We start from the raw sequence: 16,259 nt of genomic DNA on the forward strand, positions 1-16,259 counted from the left end.
ATTCCTTTATAGGAGAAGAGCCATATCCCAAGAGAAGAATTCTCCTATTAGACATTTGTTGGATTTTTTTGATGAAGAAACAGTTTAGTACCATGATATACCCAGCATTTTAGTTTTCAGTTTGTAAATGCACCAGACATGTATTTAGCACCCAATCTAAGTTTGGGGTATTTTATTTATGGCTCTAGAGTGAAGTCCAATATAAGTTCTTTGAAAGTTTACATTATATTGGGGAGGTGAATGAATGGGCCAGGGGATTCTGGTGAGGATAGTGAGGATAACTGTTTACCTTAGGGCAAACAATTGCTGAGTAGATGGAAGAGTTGGAGGCATTTATCATTTCCGGTTTAGAGAGAAACCAGCTCCATGAGGATGAGTGGGAATGCCAGCACAGCTCTTCTGTTGAGAAAAGCATTCCTCTGGACACTAAAGAACAGTCAGCTTAACCACAGGCCTACAGGCCAAGCCCCAATAGATGATTGACTATATCCACTGATATAAGCTAGGAATCCTTAGTTCTATAGAGATGGATTTGCTACCTGGTCCTTTCATGTTTGCCCGATCTCCTATAAAATGTATCAGGTGTTTTGATTTATCTTTCCACATTAGTCCAAATGTAGAATGTTCTTATAAAATGGGATTTCTTTTAGTATATGTGCTGCTGAAGCAAGCACTGAGATTTTTTTTTTTTTAGACAAAAATATATAGGAAAAAACCTGGAAAATCACCAGTTTATGGGCCACATCCTGGCTTTGTTCAAGTCAGATTTGGGGTAGAAGGTTGGCCTGTATTCCAACTAATATGGTATTTTCTACCATAATTAGTATCTCTGTACCATAATCCAATCATGATCCATCTACCAGTTCCTTTTCCAGTGTCATAGCTGTCTACAGATATCACTTCTGCCCCTGTGGACAACAAGATTTTTTTTTCTCCTCTACTGCTTCTTTATCCTCCACTGCCAAATTACAAGCTCCCCAAATTTGGCTTTCTGCTTCTGTTGGTTGGGTCTTTTTAATATCCCAGAGAACAGGGATCTAATATCTTATTTGGCCTTTGAATCCATTCGTATTTTCTAGCCTGAAAAATCTTTTAAAATTAACAGTTATATGAAACAAGGCACTGCCCTTTAGGCCAGTTCCAAAAATATGAAGTTGTAGTTGTTGCATTCATTCTGCATTAACTTCCTGTCAATACTCAAAAGCTCTCATAGTTTACTGTGCTTTTTTGTCTGTTTCTACCTGGTAGAATTAATGATTGGTGTTTTTCATTGCTTTTTATTTCATCTTACCAAACACTTGTTGAAGGTGTACCCTATGTGGAGCATTATTATGCTAGGTCCCAGAGATACGAGTTTAGGAGGGATATGGTCCATTCCTTCATGGAGTGTACAGTGACTTGTATAGCTTCTTAATTTAACCAGTAAATGATTCGTTAAAATGAACAAACTGAAGCCAAAATTGCAAATGAGAACAACTCTTCATAGACAACACATAATTAGATTAGGGGCTATTAGACCCTTAGGAATTTACTTGTTTTAATGGGAAGATTTTGCTTATTTCTGTGCTTTATTCTTTTAGGTGTTTAATTGTCGTCTAGTGGATCATGACCTGGCCCTGGGTTACTTAACTCTTTTACCGAAGAAAGATGTCTTTGAAAATATCTGGAAAGTCATCAATACCACATGGCAGAATTACAGCAAGATTTTGGTATGACTTGGAACTCTTTTGTTTCTTTCACACGTCAGTCCATAAGCATTTTAAGTATCTGCTGTATGCTTAGTGCTTCAGGGGAGGGAAAGCACATAAAGTCTAAGTAATTAGGGAGGAAGGGCACTAGCAGCTGGGGGCATCAGGAAAAAGTTCCTGGAGAAAGTTGTTCCTGGAGCTGTGCCTAGAAGACTCAGAAGAGGAATTTAGCAAAGCCAAGTCACTAAGTGTGTGTGGACCAGGTATGTGGAGAGCAAGTACAAAGGCAACAAGGTGGGAGATGGTGCGATGTATGAGCAACATCTGGGAGGTGAGAAAGATAGGTCAAGCCTAGGTGGCAGTGTACTCTAAAAGCTAAGCCAAGGGGTTTGTGTTTTATCCCGGAGGCACCCCATTCCAGGTTCATCAAGTGGGGGAGTGATGGATGGTTAGATCTGTGCTTCAGAAAACGTACTTGGGGAGATGGATTGGCCTGGGGAGAGACCTAAGACCAGTTAGGTGAGAGGTGACAAGGCCTGAGTCAGGCAGCGTCCCCTCTCCAGGCTGTGCTGCTGACTCATCTGTAACAGCCAAATTTCAGTTATCCTGATTAAAACAACTACAAAAAATAGAAGCCATGATGTCAGCTACCGTCAGAAAATGTTTTGTGGGAAAGCAGAAGTCTCCTTTCTGGCTCTGGGAGATCTGGAGCTAGCTGAACAAAGGGAGGGGAATGGAGAACTGAGACCTGTATTTAGAATCTCCACGGGAAGGACTTTCTCTACCATGGCAGAGAGATCTCTTACCATGAAAACTTACTGCACCCCTGAGGCCCCTTCTGATTGTCTGGGACCTCCCAGAGCCTCCCCTTGTTGGAATAGGCCACAGGTAGTGTTCCCTCTCTGGGCTGTACTGCTGACTCCTGTCTGTAGAACTTTCTCTGGCATGCCTCCCTTTCCTCCCTCTTCCCTTGCTTTTCAGATCCTTCTTACATGTTGTGTTCTCCTGTTAGAATGTATTGAAGGGGGTGCAACTAGGTGGCTCAGTGGATAGAGAGACAGGAGGTCCTGGGTTCAAATATGGTCTCTGACACTTCCTGACTGTATGATCCTGAGCAAGCTACTTAACCTCAGTTGCTTAGCTCTTATTGCTCTTCTGCCTTGGAAGTGATGCTTTGTAGTGATTCTAATGCAGAATGTATAAAATAAAATAAAATAAAATAAAATAAAATCTATTAAGGGGGGATGATTTTTCTGCTTCTGTTAGTATTCTATGCTTGGCCCCTGGTAAAGGCTTAATTGATTGTTGCCTGCTTGACTGGGAGTTGTGAGATTGAAGAGATGTCCAACATGGATATTTTGTGGAGGTAGAAACAATTGATTTGGTATGTGAGGTCCTCAGAGGGCTCACGTTCAGCTCTAAACCCAGGGTTAGGATTACTCCTGGGTATAATAAAGAGTGTGAATGTTACTTTCCCCTGCCCAGCAGTTCTATTTGAGTAAAAGCAATTAGAAAGCAAATTTCTGTGAAGGGACTCCATTGGCTTCCTTTATAAGAGCAGAGTCACATCCCAGTGGAAGAATTCTAATAGACATTTGTTGGACTCTTTGGATGAAGAAACTTTTCAAACTTCAAGATGTCCAAAACAGAACTCGTTTCCTTTCATCTCATACCCACTCCTTTTCCCGTAGTCAGGAAGGGAGGCCCAGTTTTCATGAATCAAACCATCATCCATGCCCAGACTAGGACTGTGCCTAGCCCTCCCCACTCCATTCCTACCCCAGAGTGGAGGCCTCATCCACACCGTCTCCTAAATGACAGTTCTCCGTTCTCTATCCACCTCCCTTTGCCCATGTGATTCCAGAGCCACAGAGCCAGAAAGGAGTGTTTACCCACGAAATAGCTTTCTGATTGTATGTATTTTACATTGTGTTCTCAGAGGTTTTTTGTTTTTAATCAGAATAAGTGGAATTTCCTGGCTTTACCAAGATAGCCCAAAACACAAAGATGATGAGGATTTATGAAAAGTAACAGGTAACACACAATAATAATAGTATGCCTACTTCATGCCAGGCACTGTGCAAAGTGCTTTACAAATATTGTTTCCTTTGATCCCCACAACAACCCTGGGAGGCTATTATTACTCTCATTTTTCAGATGGAAAAACTGAGGCAGACAGCCATTAAGTGGCTTGCCCAGGTTCACACATTGCATCAGTGTCTGAGGCCAGATTCGAAGTCAGTTCTTCCTGTCCCTAGGCCAGGCACTCTATCCATTGGACCACCAACTTGCCTATATATACTATCGGTCATATCATTCTTAAATCCCTCCCAATTGTCAGTGTCTTCCTCCCTGTCCACCTTGTTTTTCTTTTATAGATTTCCTCAGTATATGTGTCCATGTGGAGGCAGGAGGTGTTCTACTCCTTTCTGTGTCCCTAGTGCCAAGCGTGGTGCTAGCACATAGTAGGTCTACAGTAGATACTTACTGATTAGTGAATGAATTTGAAATCATTCCTATAGCAAGATGTCATGTTTCTATGGAGAGAGGTCTATTTAGCAGGAGGGGATAGTCTTTAATTTACAACTGAATTTTTGTCCTGTTTTTGCCATTAGGCTGTATCCCAGGTTGGAGCTCAACTGGCTTCTCTCTATAAGGAAACAGAAATAAGGCTGAAATTCCAAGAATTAATCACCGATGCCCAGTGGGGCCTTCGCCTTGGGAAACTTGGGGTGAGTGCCTGAGTATTTCACTCACTTTATGTACGAAGCAGCCTTCCTTTGTTGGGTTAGAGACGGGAGGGGAGAGCCCTACTTTCTTCTCCTACATGTATGTGTGCATGTGCATGGCATGCATTATCCTAACACCTTCATCGAGATCATGCCTGGCCTTCAGCAGAGGGGAGGATGACCTTCTTTACAAAAAGCTGGTCACTGGACAGTTCAAGACTCTTATCATGGGTTTGCTTGTACCAAATAGATCATCCATCCTAATGTTGTTTTACGTATGAGGAAGCTGAGGCTCAGAATAGTAGAGAGCCCAAGGCCAGACAGAGGAAGCAGGGCAAAGGGCAAAGGCCCCTGATTCTAATTCCAGGGTAGCTTCTGAATGCAATAAATTTAGGAGATTTAATTTTGTGGGGCAAAGAAATTATCAGCTCTAGAAGATCCCATCCAGGGTAGAGCGGAGATGGTGTTTAGAATCTGAGAACCTGAGTTAAAATCCTGCCTACCAGTTAGCTACCTGCATGACCTTGGGCAAATCACTTCTCCGGGGCTCAGTTTCTTCATCTGTAAAATGAGGGAGATAGACAACCTTCTGTGTTCCTTTTAACTGAGAATCCCTTTGACTCATGACTTTTAAAATGAATGGCCCCAGGTCTGGAGAGGGGAGGTCTTGGGTTCAAATTTGACTTTAGTTACTGCCTGTCACTTAAGCCTGGGCAAGTCACTTAACCCCAACCCTTACCACTCTTCTGCCTTGGAACCAATGCTTTGTATTGGTTAGGATAAGGGTAAGGTAAGGTAAGGATAAAGGTAGGAAGGTATGGCTTTAATAAAATAAAATGGATGACCTCTAATCTTGCTTCCAGCTCTAGTTCTATACTTCTTTGGCCTACTTTGTAATTTGGGGTATATGCTTTAGATCCTTTTTTTTTTATCCTCACCTTCCATCTTAGAATCAATACTGTGTATTGGTTCCAAGGCAGAAGAGTGGTAAGGGATGGGCAATGGGGGTTAAGTGACTTGCCCAAGGTCACACAGCTAGGAAGTATTGGAGGCCAGATAGGATGATTGGAGGCCAGGACCTCCTGTCTCTAGACCTGACTCCCCATCCACTGAGCCACCCAGCTGCCCCCCTTCAGATCCTATTTTTGACCGTCTTTGCCCAGTATCTCTGAGCCCCAGATGGGATGACTAGAAAGTTCCAAGATCATATTTTGCATGTACCTTCTCTGGCCACGCATCACAAGATTATAGCAAAAATGTGGCTATTAATGGTCTTACAAGCTGTTGTTTTGCATATTTAGACTCAGGAGGAGCAGAGGAAATAGGATTTGAAGAGCTTTGGGGAAATTCTGATTTTGCTTTTGCAAAAATAGAAAAATTAGACATGTTTATATTTGCAGTTACTTGAAGTTCCATACCTGTTTCTACTGATGTTCAAGAATCCCCCCCCCCCTTTTTTTTTGGTGATGTCTGTTTGCTTTTTCTCTAGATTTCTTTTCAACCAGTGTTCAGGGAGCATTCACTAAGGAAAAAAGAACTCATGAGCACACTGGTTCAGAATTCAGATGTGGACACAACTCTCATTCTGGAATACTGCAGGTAATCTTTGAGAGCACATGGAGCACCAACTTCAGCGAATTCGTAGAACATTATATTACCAGCACACCTAGCTAGAAAGAATACCAATCCTAATACTCATGTGGCTTACAAAAATGCCCTCTGTACTCTTGATTCTTGAGATTAATCCATTGGCATACAGATGCAACCAAATCTATTTTGATTCTTTCCTTCCGCATTGATAGATGCATAGGAATGACCTAGAAGTTGCCCAGGATTTAGGGATTATCAGTTCTAAACAGGGAAAATACCCAAAGCAAGGGATTGAAAGTTGTAGATTGACAAGTTGTGCTTAGTCATTTTCAGCTGTGTCCAATTCTAACTCCCCTTTTGAGGTTTTCTTGGCAAAAATCTGAACTGATTTTGCCATTTTCTTTTCTAGCTCATCTTACAGATGAGGAATTGAGGCCAAAAGGTTTAAGTGACTTGCCCAAAGTCACACAGCTAGTAAGTGTCTGAGACTGGATTTGAACTCGGGTAAATAAGTCTTGATTCCAAGTCCAGTTTGTCACCTAACTGTCCTGATTCACAAATTAACAGATGCTAAATGAATATCAGGTTCTTCCTTTAGTTATCCCTCTCCCCAATGTGAACAGTTTTCTCCTGACAATGAGAGTGATTAAAGCAGGCTACCATTCTGACCCCAGAGGCAGACTGATGCTCTGTGGTAGCTTGGAGCTTCCAATAACAGCAAGTTTCAGCAGCTAAATGTGGAGATTGCGTTAGTCTGCAGTTTAACTTGTCATCAATTCACAGTGGCTTTTCCTGCCTCCTCAAAGGTCTGCATTCCGAAGGTTTGAGGGATCTCAAACACTTCACAAAATTAGCCAACCCTAGAAATGTCAGTTCTATCTATCTTAGTTTATATCTACAGTCTGCCACATTAGAGTATAAGGGGCAAGTGTTCATCACTATGAACTCTGCAGTGAGAAGGCATCTGTATATTGCCTTTTTGCCCCAACTAATTTGATTAAGTTCGGTTGTCTGAGCAAGTCACTTCACCCCGATTGCCTATCCTGCCTTGAAACAAATACACAGTATTGATTCTAAGATGGGAGGTAAAAGTTTCAAAAAATGATAATAAAAGTTATTGGCCATTTTCTGGGGCGGATTTAATATTTTTAGTTTTAAGAGTAAAATATTACCCAATATTAGTAATATTTATATTAATCTGTTAGCTGCCTTCAAAAATAGTTTGTTTTGTAATAATATCTGAAAATTTAGGCCAGGAGAGAATGACTGTATTGTCTTATTTGGGGACCAGGTTAGCGCAGTTTGGTGAAACTCAGGACCCTATTGACCTTGGGCAGTTTTTTAGTCCCAGCAACCCTTTGAAGACCGTTAGATATTAAGTCCTAGAGCGGTTTTAAAATTAATGGAGTACCCTGCTAACAGTTCAATAGATTCCCCAAAGTAGAAGCAGTCTTGATGCTGTCAGACTGTGAGAGGAGAAAAGGGTAATCCAAGTGCTGGACTTGCGGCCTCGGTGCCCTTCTGCATTTAACCTAAGGGAGCCTGGGTTCATATATTGAACTAAATTTTTCCCTTCTTAAAAGCACATATGACTTGGACAGTGATGCAGCTCTTCAACTTTTCATCGAAACCCTGATTCTTCACCATAATCATATTGACCCCTGTGAGGAAGACAAGGCCATGTCTTCTCTGAAACAGCCCCACTCCAAAGTTCTGGCCAAAGCAGTTGAGATTGTGCCCTTACTGAAAAGCACGAGGAATTTGGTTGTGAGTCTTAGTGGCATTCTGCACAAGGTGAGTTGACTGTTTTATCATGTGTCCTTTTATTTCTGTCTTGTATTTATTTCTTTTGCAGCTGCTCACACTAGCACATTTAAATGTCACTAATGGATAATTTAATACATTTCACACATGGAGACATTTTTCTTTTATTTGAGTTGGAAATAAGGGTTGGGGCATAGAATCATATTTTTAAATTCTATTTTTTCAAGTTTCAAACCACTAAAAATTTTTTCTTTTTTTATTGATGCTTTTTTGGTTTTAAACCAGTGATTTCCTTATTTCCTTCCAAGAGAATTCATCCTTGAAACAAAGAAAAGCAATTGTATATAACTCAGTGACTTCCTCCCAACCAAAGAAAGCACTTTAAATACTTCTTTTATAAGGTCATTTGGTCATTTCATTTAATCTAAATTGAGCTGCCTTTTATTTTGTTTTCATTAGCATTTCATTTGATTTCATTCTGGTTCTCATTGTTATATATCATTCTCTTGATTCTTTTTTCTTTGCATTGAAACAGTTCATAAGAGTCTTCATTTTCTGTGAATTTCTTGTATTTGTTTCTTGTGGCACACTAATACCGCTATATATTTAATTTGTTCGGCCCTTCCCCAAAAAATACATACTTGCTCTCCAGCTTTCTTGTTATCACAAAAAGTACTGCTTATGATTATTTTGGGGCTTTTCTATCTAATTACTGTTTCTAGAAGAGGTCCAAAATTCTGTTTCCAATCAATAGTTGCCAGGCATTTTGCTTAGTACTGGGGATGCAAAGAAAGCAAAAACCATAAAAGCAACATTCTAACGGAGGAGAGAATATGTAAATTAAAAGCACATACAAGATACATACAGAGTTGAAGGAAGCTATCCCTACAGTGGAGGCTCAAGTGGCTTGGGGGAACCAATCTGTGCAAAGTCAAGTACAAGTAGTAACAAGTGGGCCAGTATGACTGGGTCATAGAGAGCATGGAGAGAAGTAAAGTTTAGGAAGACTGGAAAAATCCAGAAGTCCGCTTGTAAAGAGCTTCAAATGCCAAATCTGGACAATTCAGAGAGAAAAAAGGATGTTCTCCACCTCTAGAGAAAGAACTATTGGAGTAGGAATTCAGATGAAAGCATACAACTTTTCATTTGTTTATTTGGGTATATGTTTTGGGGTTTTAGTTTTATAAAATTGCTCACTTAGTAAATAATATGAACATATGGAAAAAATAAAACAATATGGGAATATGTTTTGTATGATAGTGCATGTATATGCATTTTTATATAATGCATAATGCAGATTGAATTGCTTGCCAGATGCGGGAGGGTGGAGGAAGACAATCTGGATCATATGACTTTGGAAAACTTATGTGGAAAGTTGTTATTACAGGTAATTGGTAAAAAATAAATATTTAAATTTAAAATAAAAAAATAAAAAATTAATACCAAATCTGGGGCTATATATGTATATATGTGTGATCCTAGAAGGAAGAAGTAGCTCTTGGAGTTAAAAGAGCAAGGAAATGATGTGATTTGACCTACACTTTAGGAAAATCACTTTGGCAGTTGTTTGGAGAATGGACTGGAGTAGGGAGAGACTAGAGGTAGACAGACTATGGCTATAATTTAGACATGAGATGAGGGGAGTCAGCACTACTTTGGGGATGGCAATGTGAAAAGAGAAGGGGGATATATATTATATATATATGAGAGGTGTAAAGGTAGAAATAATAAGATCAGACAACAGATTGGATTTGGAGGGGTGAGTGCAAATGAAATCCAGAGTCAAGGATAACACAAGCTAAGCAAAGAACCTAGAGATTTACTTAAACTTTGGAAGTTATGTCCTATCTTGGGAAAGACTGTTAATGCTCTAAGATCATGTTGGTGAAGACATGGTGTGCATGCCCCAGTTACATGGAGGAGTCTGCTCTATTCTCCCTCTCCACCACGACTGAGGTCATTTTTTGCATGCCCTGTCACTGTCCAGCAGCCTAATATGAGCACTTCTTCCCTCTGCTGTCTGGGGTAATGTGGGGGCTCATAGGTGGCTTGAAGGTACAGTTTGGGCACACAATCTTTAAAAGGCTCACCAACACTGCTCTAGGACATGCTGCATTTCTATATTTGTTAAACCACTGAACATGCTGAAAGTTAGTTACTTGGCTTTTACCAGGCCATTGGCTCCCATAGACAGGGATCCACATGGTGGCAGTACAGAATAAGCAAACTGTACCTTTTAGCAGCTGCTTTCTTTTTCTCTTAGAGACAGGAATTCGCCTGAGTAATTCTCACCAGGCTGTGCTCACTTATTCTACTCCTAAAAACAGTAATGAGAACTTGTGTGAGAATCATGTTTGCAGATCCTAAATTTCTTGCTTGGTTTGTCCCAACAAATGGTCATTTTTTCACTCTTCCAAATTTTTCATAATAAATAGGAGAAACAAAATATTTGTAACTTTAAGCAAGAGTCCCAAATTTATTAGGTTTAAAGCATAGATATGCTCTTCCCAGATTTTTGGTTATCTGGAACCATCTTTTAAAAAGCAAAAACAAAACAGAATATGAAAATCATATTAGAGAGGCTTCAGGAAGCCGGGAATGCTAATCCACTACTGGTGACAGTTTGATTGGCCCAACCAATCAGGAAGTCAGTTTGGAATTAGCTAAGGAATGCCACTAAACTGTTCCTATTCCTTTAATCCAGAGATGAAGGGCTCAAGGTGATCAAAGATAAGAAACAGGTCTCTTATGCATGGGCATTTTTTTGTGGTAGCAAAAAAACTACAAATAGGTGCCCCTTGAACAGAGAATGGTGAACATTTGTTCAATGATTTCATTGTGGTAAATGGAAGTGCTGACATCTTAAGAAAAGATAGTTGGGAGTTCAGAGAACAATGTGGGGCTTTGGCTGAACTGTTACAGAGTAAAGCAAGCCATTTCCAGAGAACTAACTAATAATCTCAACAAAAAGAACATTCAAATGAAGCCACACAGTTTGCATTTGTAATAATCACCCTTGGCCTAGGAGGTAAGGAATGACACCTCCATTCTTTTGTTGGAGATGTGGAAAACTGTGGGTACCGATGTTGTGTATGCTGGTTAGATAAAGTTACTAATTGCATAATTGTTTTTCTGTATTACAGAGGGAAGGCTCATTGGGTATATTTTGGTTGTACCTGAAAATGATGATAATCGAAAAACAAAAAGACATTCTTTAAAGGGGGGTGAGATTTTCTACCTCAAGCTACTGTTTAGGGTTCAGATTTTGTTCTGGTAATGCTGATTTTAGAATGGAGAAAAGTTGAGTACTTATTCTTTGATTGCTCATGTTTTCATAACAATTTAAGATTTATAAAAGCACTTGCCATCCGTTGGATACATGAGAGTGCTTCATATAGATAGCCACAGTTTTAATTAATGGAACTACAGTCTTTTTTCAAGCAGATAATATTATCCAGTGTGACTATTTTCATGTCTGTTTTTTAACAGTTGGATCCATATGACTATGAAATTATTGAAGTTGTCTTGAAAATTATGCAAAAAGCTGATGAAAAGGTCACCAATCTCGATATCAATCAGGTATACCAGAAAATACATAAACATTAACTGAGCTCCTGTGTTATGTTAGATGATGGACTTTCCACTTCTCTTGAGTAGCCTTCCCTTTTATAAAAGTTTCATAGTATTTAACAGAAATTTTCCTTATTGCCCATGTTTCCCATTTATCCCTAAATTCATAAATTGGTGTTTTCCAAATGTAAATTAACTTCCTGATGCTCCTAAGGATTTGAAACTTCATTAAAGGATAGATCAGCCCATTAATCAATCAAATAAGCATTTGTCCCACACTTCTATGTTCCAAGTACTAGACATGCTAGGGGCACAAAGAAAGGCCAAATTAAGTTTTACTAAACTTCAAGAAGCTCATGTTTTAATGGGAGAGAAAACATGTGAATGATGGGTAAAAGTTACAGATAGAGCAGATATAAGGTCATTGCAGAGGACAAGGTAGTAACTGGAGGGCTTACACTTGAGCTGAGTCTTGAAAGGCCAGGAAAAGGAGGTAGAAATGAGAAGGGAGAAGTACTGGACATGGGGGCCAGTTAGTGGAGAGAAGAGATGGGATGTCATGTATGAGGGACAATCGTAATGGATTACACTACTATAATTATATAATATACTGTTGGATTGTAGTGAGTATAATGTATTTCTCGAGGGGAATAAAGTACAAGAAGACTGGAGAGGTGAGAAGGGCCAAGAAGTGAAGAATATAAAATATCAAACACAGAGGATTTTGTACTTGGGCCCAGAAGGTAATTGAGAAGGGATGTGACTTAGCCCAGTGTTTTGGAAAAGCACTTTGTAGCTGAGCATAGGATTGACTGAAGGTAGGGGCAGCCTTGAGTCACTAAACCCATTAGGAGGAGGCTAATGCTCTGTTTAGGCAAGAAGATCTAGAATAATGGCTTTGTGCTTTGTGTGGGAAGAAGGGGGTGATGTATATGCAACAAGGGTAGAAACAAAACAGAATTTGGAAGTGGATTAATTTTGTGAGATGAATGCAATGAGGAGCTGAGAATGATAATGAGGTGATGAGCCTGGGTAGTACTGATGGGAATCAGGAAGAGGGATGGGTTTGGAGAAGAAAGAAAATTAGTTTGGTCCTGAAAATGTTGAGTTTTGAGATTTCTAAAGGACTTGTGCTTCAAAATGTCCAAGAGGCAGATGGTGGAAATGTGAGTGTAGCTCTTGAGAAATTGGGTCTGAGAATTATCTCCATAGTTATGATAATTGAACCAACAGGAATTTATGAGATCACTAAGTGTGATAACATAGAGGAAGACGAGGAGGCTCAGGACAGAGCCTTAAGGAATACTTATTATTAGTCAACATGACCTGGATGAATTTCCAGCAGAGAAAACTCCAGAGTAGTTGTCAGAAAGATTTAAAGAAAACAGAGAGAACAGAGTCCAAAAAACCTAGAGAGTATGCAGGAGGAGGTGATCACCAGTATCACCTGCTGCAGAGAGAATATTGGACTTGTCGGTTGAGATCACTGGGTAGATGGGTAAAGAAAATCAAAACACAACATGAGACTGAAGTGATATGCTGTTGTTCAAAAGAAATGTGTGTTTCAGCTGGGGTTAGATTTGAAGGAGTATTAAGTGCACCCAAAATGCACAAAACTAAGTCTTCTCCAAAAGTTTTAGTAATTTCATGGCAGTTTCTCTATTAAATATACAAAGTATACATTTCTCTATTAAAAGTTCATTTTGCTTTTAGTGGGTTCATCACTGAAATTTTTCTAAGTTGTTTTCCCTTATCTTTCAGTATTTCAGGTATCCATTATTTTGTCTGATATAGTTTGCACCCTGCCCCTCAACCGTAATAGACAGTCTTGGAGAATAACTGTAGATTAAATATTCATCACCAAGCAGTTGACCTTGTGATGAGCTTCATGTCCTCCTGTCTTAAGCAGAGCCATTCACAACATTAAAAGGTTTGTTAGAAACCAAAAGGAAGACTGTTCAAAAGGCTAACACTGGCTGGTTTAAGCTATAACCATAGCGTTGGTGGAAATATTGTTATAGAGATCAACTGCTGTGTGTTTCCATGAAACACTACGAAAGACAGGCTCTTGTGCTTGAAGGCCTTGGGGTCGGGTGTCTTCTGACATGTTTTATGTTCTTATACACAGAAACCAGGAATGGTCAACCAGGAGTGAAAGAAGCACCAGGGACTAACATTCTCAATGAAATCAGTCATCTTCTTTAGGGCTTAAACATCTAAAAGCAGAAAATTTTCAAAGAAAGTCAAGGATCTCTGTTCATCTGATAGGAAACCATTGTTCTTTCTATATAGGGCTTGAGTCTGATGAAGCATTTGAAATCTTATAGACGAGCATCTCCTCCTGGGAATCTGGAACATGAGTACATCATGAACCATACAATGACCATGTCCTCAGCTGCTCAGATTCGGCTGCCTTTTCACCTGATTTTCTTTGGGAAAGTGCAGAACTTCTGGAAGATACTTTGTATGTTATTCACTGGCTTCTTTGATTCAACAAGTGGAAAACATGCCCCTTGATTTCTTAGACAAACTGTTTTCTCCATTTCTCTCATAGCTGCTGAGCTCCGGGAGGAGTCCTTCCCAACATTCCTGTTGATTGCTAAACTAATGAAGGTAATTGGCAAAACTCTTGCAGGCCTATTCTTAATCCACTGGTTCAGGTTCTGGCTACAAGAATTTTGTGCTACTTGTATAACTTGTGACCCTCTCTCTTTATCTTGAAAGGTTTCTTTGGATTCTTTGTATGTGTCGACAGTTAAGCAAGTCTTTGAAAAAAGCTTGAAGCCAAAGTTGCTGAAGCAGGTGCAGGCTAAAGGCTCAACCCCGAATAACAAGGAAATAGCTAAAACCTTCCAGACTTTGCAGTCCTATTTATTATCTATAGCTAATCCTGAATGGGCTGTTGCTGTTGCCATCAATCTTGCTCAGGACATTCCAGAAGGTAGCAACTTTTTTGATATTGTGGTTCTTTCATTGAAGTCACCCACCCAACTTCTTGGGTCTTTGAAACATTGACAGAAAAGATGTAGTTCTATGATTTATTGACTCCCTAGGTGTAGAATCTAGATCCCATTTCTGTCTTACTTTGTTTTGCCTCTAAAGACCTTGGCATTATTGCAAAAGCCTGTGAACGAACAAGGTACAATTGTCCCTCACTTGTCATGGCTTCTCTGTATTGTGGGGTTTTAAAAAATATATATCTTAATTCTGTATCATGGAGTTTTTGCTATATCATGAGATTTTTGTGAATGAATACTGTACTGTACATAATGGAAATGCAGTATACCACTACCGCTTCCGCAGATTTGCCAACATGAGATTGTAAATGGCACACTATTGGCTAATGGAATGAAAGGTGACTAACCACAGCTGTGTTCTGTATCCTGGATACTGATTGGCTCAGTGACTGTAGCATTGGTCTGTTTGCTCTCCCACTACTTCACAGATTTTCACCTATTGTTTGGGTCTCTGGAAAGTAACTCTTTCGATAGGTGAGGGATCACTGTACTTCTATGCTAAAGAAACTGGGAAAATGTGTTCCCATGAGAAAGTATTTTCTCTACAGGCAGAACAATGAAACAAGTCACATTTCCATGTTTGTTCCAATGACAGCATGGTTCCTGTGCCCCTGCTGATTATACCATATCAATCTCTCAGCTTTATACCTTCATCTCCCAGATGTACTGTAGGGATTGAAAATTAATGGTTTGACTAAAATATATGAAAATTATAAATAATAATGGTGGTTGCCAATTCAAAGTATTATTGCTCAAAGTTGAAGTGACCTTTAATAGCTTTTATTTACAAAAGAGGTGGAAAGAGTGAAAGTAGAGAAATACAAAAGGGTAGATCGCTCCAGTGCTCAACTCAGCCAGGACTTGTTGACCTTCAACCAGAATTAAACTCTCCAGAAGATAGAAAGGGAAAACCAGCTATGCACTCACCCAAGTTCCCTCCAAGAGGCAGGTCAAGAAGATGACTCCAGCTGAAGGTGACTTTCTTCTTGAAGCTGACTTCTTACTTGAAGCTGACCTCCCATCCCCAGAAATTCAGGGCCTTTGATAGTGGCTTCTTGTCCCTTCCTCTCTTCACAGGGGCCAATCACAGCTTCCAAATGGTCTAGCACTTCCCACAGGGGTAGTGTCTGTGGGATCTACTTCTCACCTTCTGGAGGTGTGAATTCTCACCATAAGGGTTCACACTTTCCTGGCTGAGTTTCTGAGAGTGTGAATTCTCTTAAGTGGTTTACAGAGCTCTTCCACCTAGTTCAAGCTTGTGTTGATTCAATCAAAAGGTAGACAAAGGAGAGTTAATCCTGTCTTCACAATCTAGTGAGGTACTAAGTAGGGGTACTTAGGTTATTGTTAACCAAAGTGTTAACTCCAACTAGACAAAGAGAATAAAGGATTCCCTTTTTACAAGTGTAAACTCAGAATAGACCGAGAACCAAGAATTTCCTTTTACAGTACTCACCCTTATTTTTCTTTATTCCTGTACCACCTCCATGTTATCCTTTTGTTTTCTTAGTACCAAAAATTGATCAGCCATTCTCCACAAATGAAATACAGGGCCATGAGACTTGCTTGTGTGTATATTCATGTTCTAGGGCTCTCCTCATGGTCACAAAAATCACTTTGACTAAGCTAGAAAAATGTAAAAGACTGATTATATTCTTCAAAGGTATTTTGTAGGTAATTTGTGCAATCAAATAAAAAAACAATCAAATATGTAAATGAAATAAACTGGAAATGTTACTTTATAGCTTAACAAAAAAAAAGGAATTATTTGAAATGGTGATTTCCCCCTTCTTCTTTTTTTAGGTTGCTACAAGATAACTATATTGAAATTTTGCCTTTATTTGGCCGAGAAATGGTTAAAGAATATTTCATCCCAGGTTGGTCCTTTGGACGTTGTCTTT

The 16,259-nt window shown here is 39.6% G+C and overlaps 1 protein-coding gene across 5 annotated transcripts in view; it reads left to right on the forward strand.

Moving 5' to 3' along the window:
* Positions 1-16,259, forward strand: part of KNTC1 (kinetochore associated 1) — a 117,840-nt gene that overhangs the window by 67,453 nt on the left and 34,128 nt on the right. For all 5 annotated transcript variants that reach the window (XM_007489898.3, XM_007489896.3, XM_007489897.3 and 2 more), the window contains 9 exons: positions 1,581-1,709; positions 4,304-4,420; positions 5,907-6,016; positions 7,591-7,801; positions 11,261-11,350; positions 13,634-13,805; positions 13,896-13,954; positions 14,066-14,282; positions 16,162-16,235. In XM_007489898.3, coding sequence (XP_007489960.2) covers positions 1,581-1,709; positions 4,304-4,420; positions 5,907-6,016; positions 7,591-7,801; positions 11,261-11,350; positions 13,634-13,805; positions 13,896-13,954; positions 14,066-14,282; positions 16,162-16,235 — 1,179 coding nt within the window. The remainder of the gene's footprint in view (positions 1-1,580; positions 1,710-4,303; positions 4,421-5,906; positions 6,017-7,590; positions 7,802-11,260; positions 11,351-13,633; positions 13,806-13,895; positions 13,955-14,065; positions 14,283-16,161; positions 16,236-16,259) is intronic.

The sequence above is a fragment of the Monodelphis domestica genome, chromosome 3, assembly GCF_027887165.1.
Source record: "Monodelphis domestica isolate mMonDom1 chromosome 3, mMonDom1.pri, whole genome shotgun sequence".
Lineage (NCBI taxonomy): Eukaryota > Metazoa > Chordata > Mammalia > Didelphimorphia > Didelphidae > Monodelphis > Monodelphis domestica.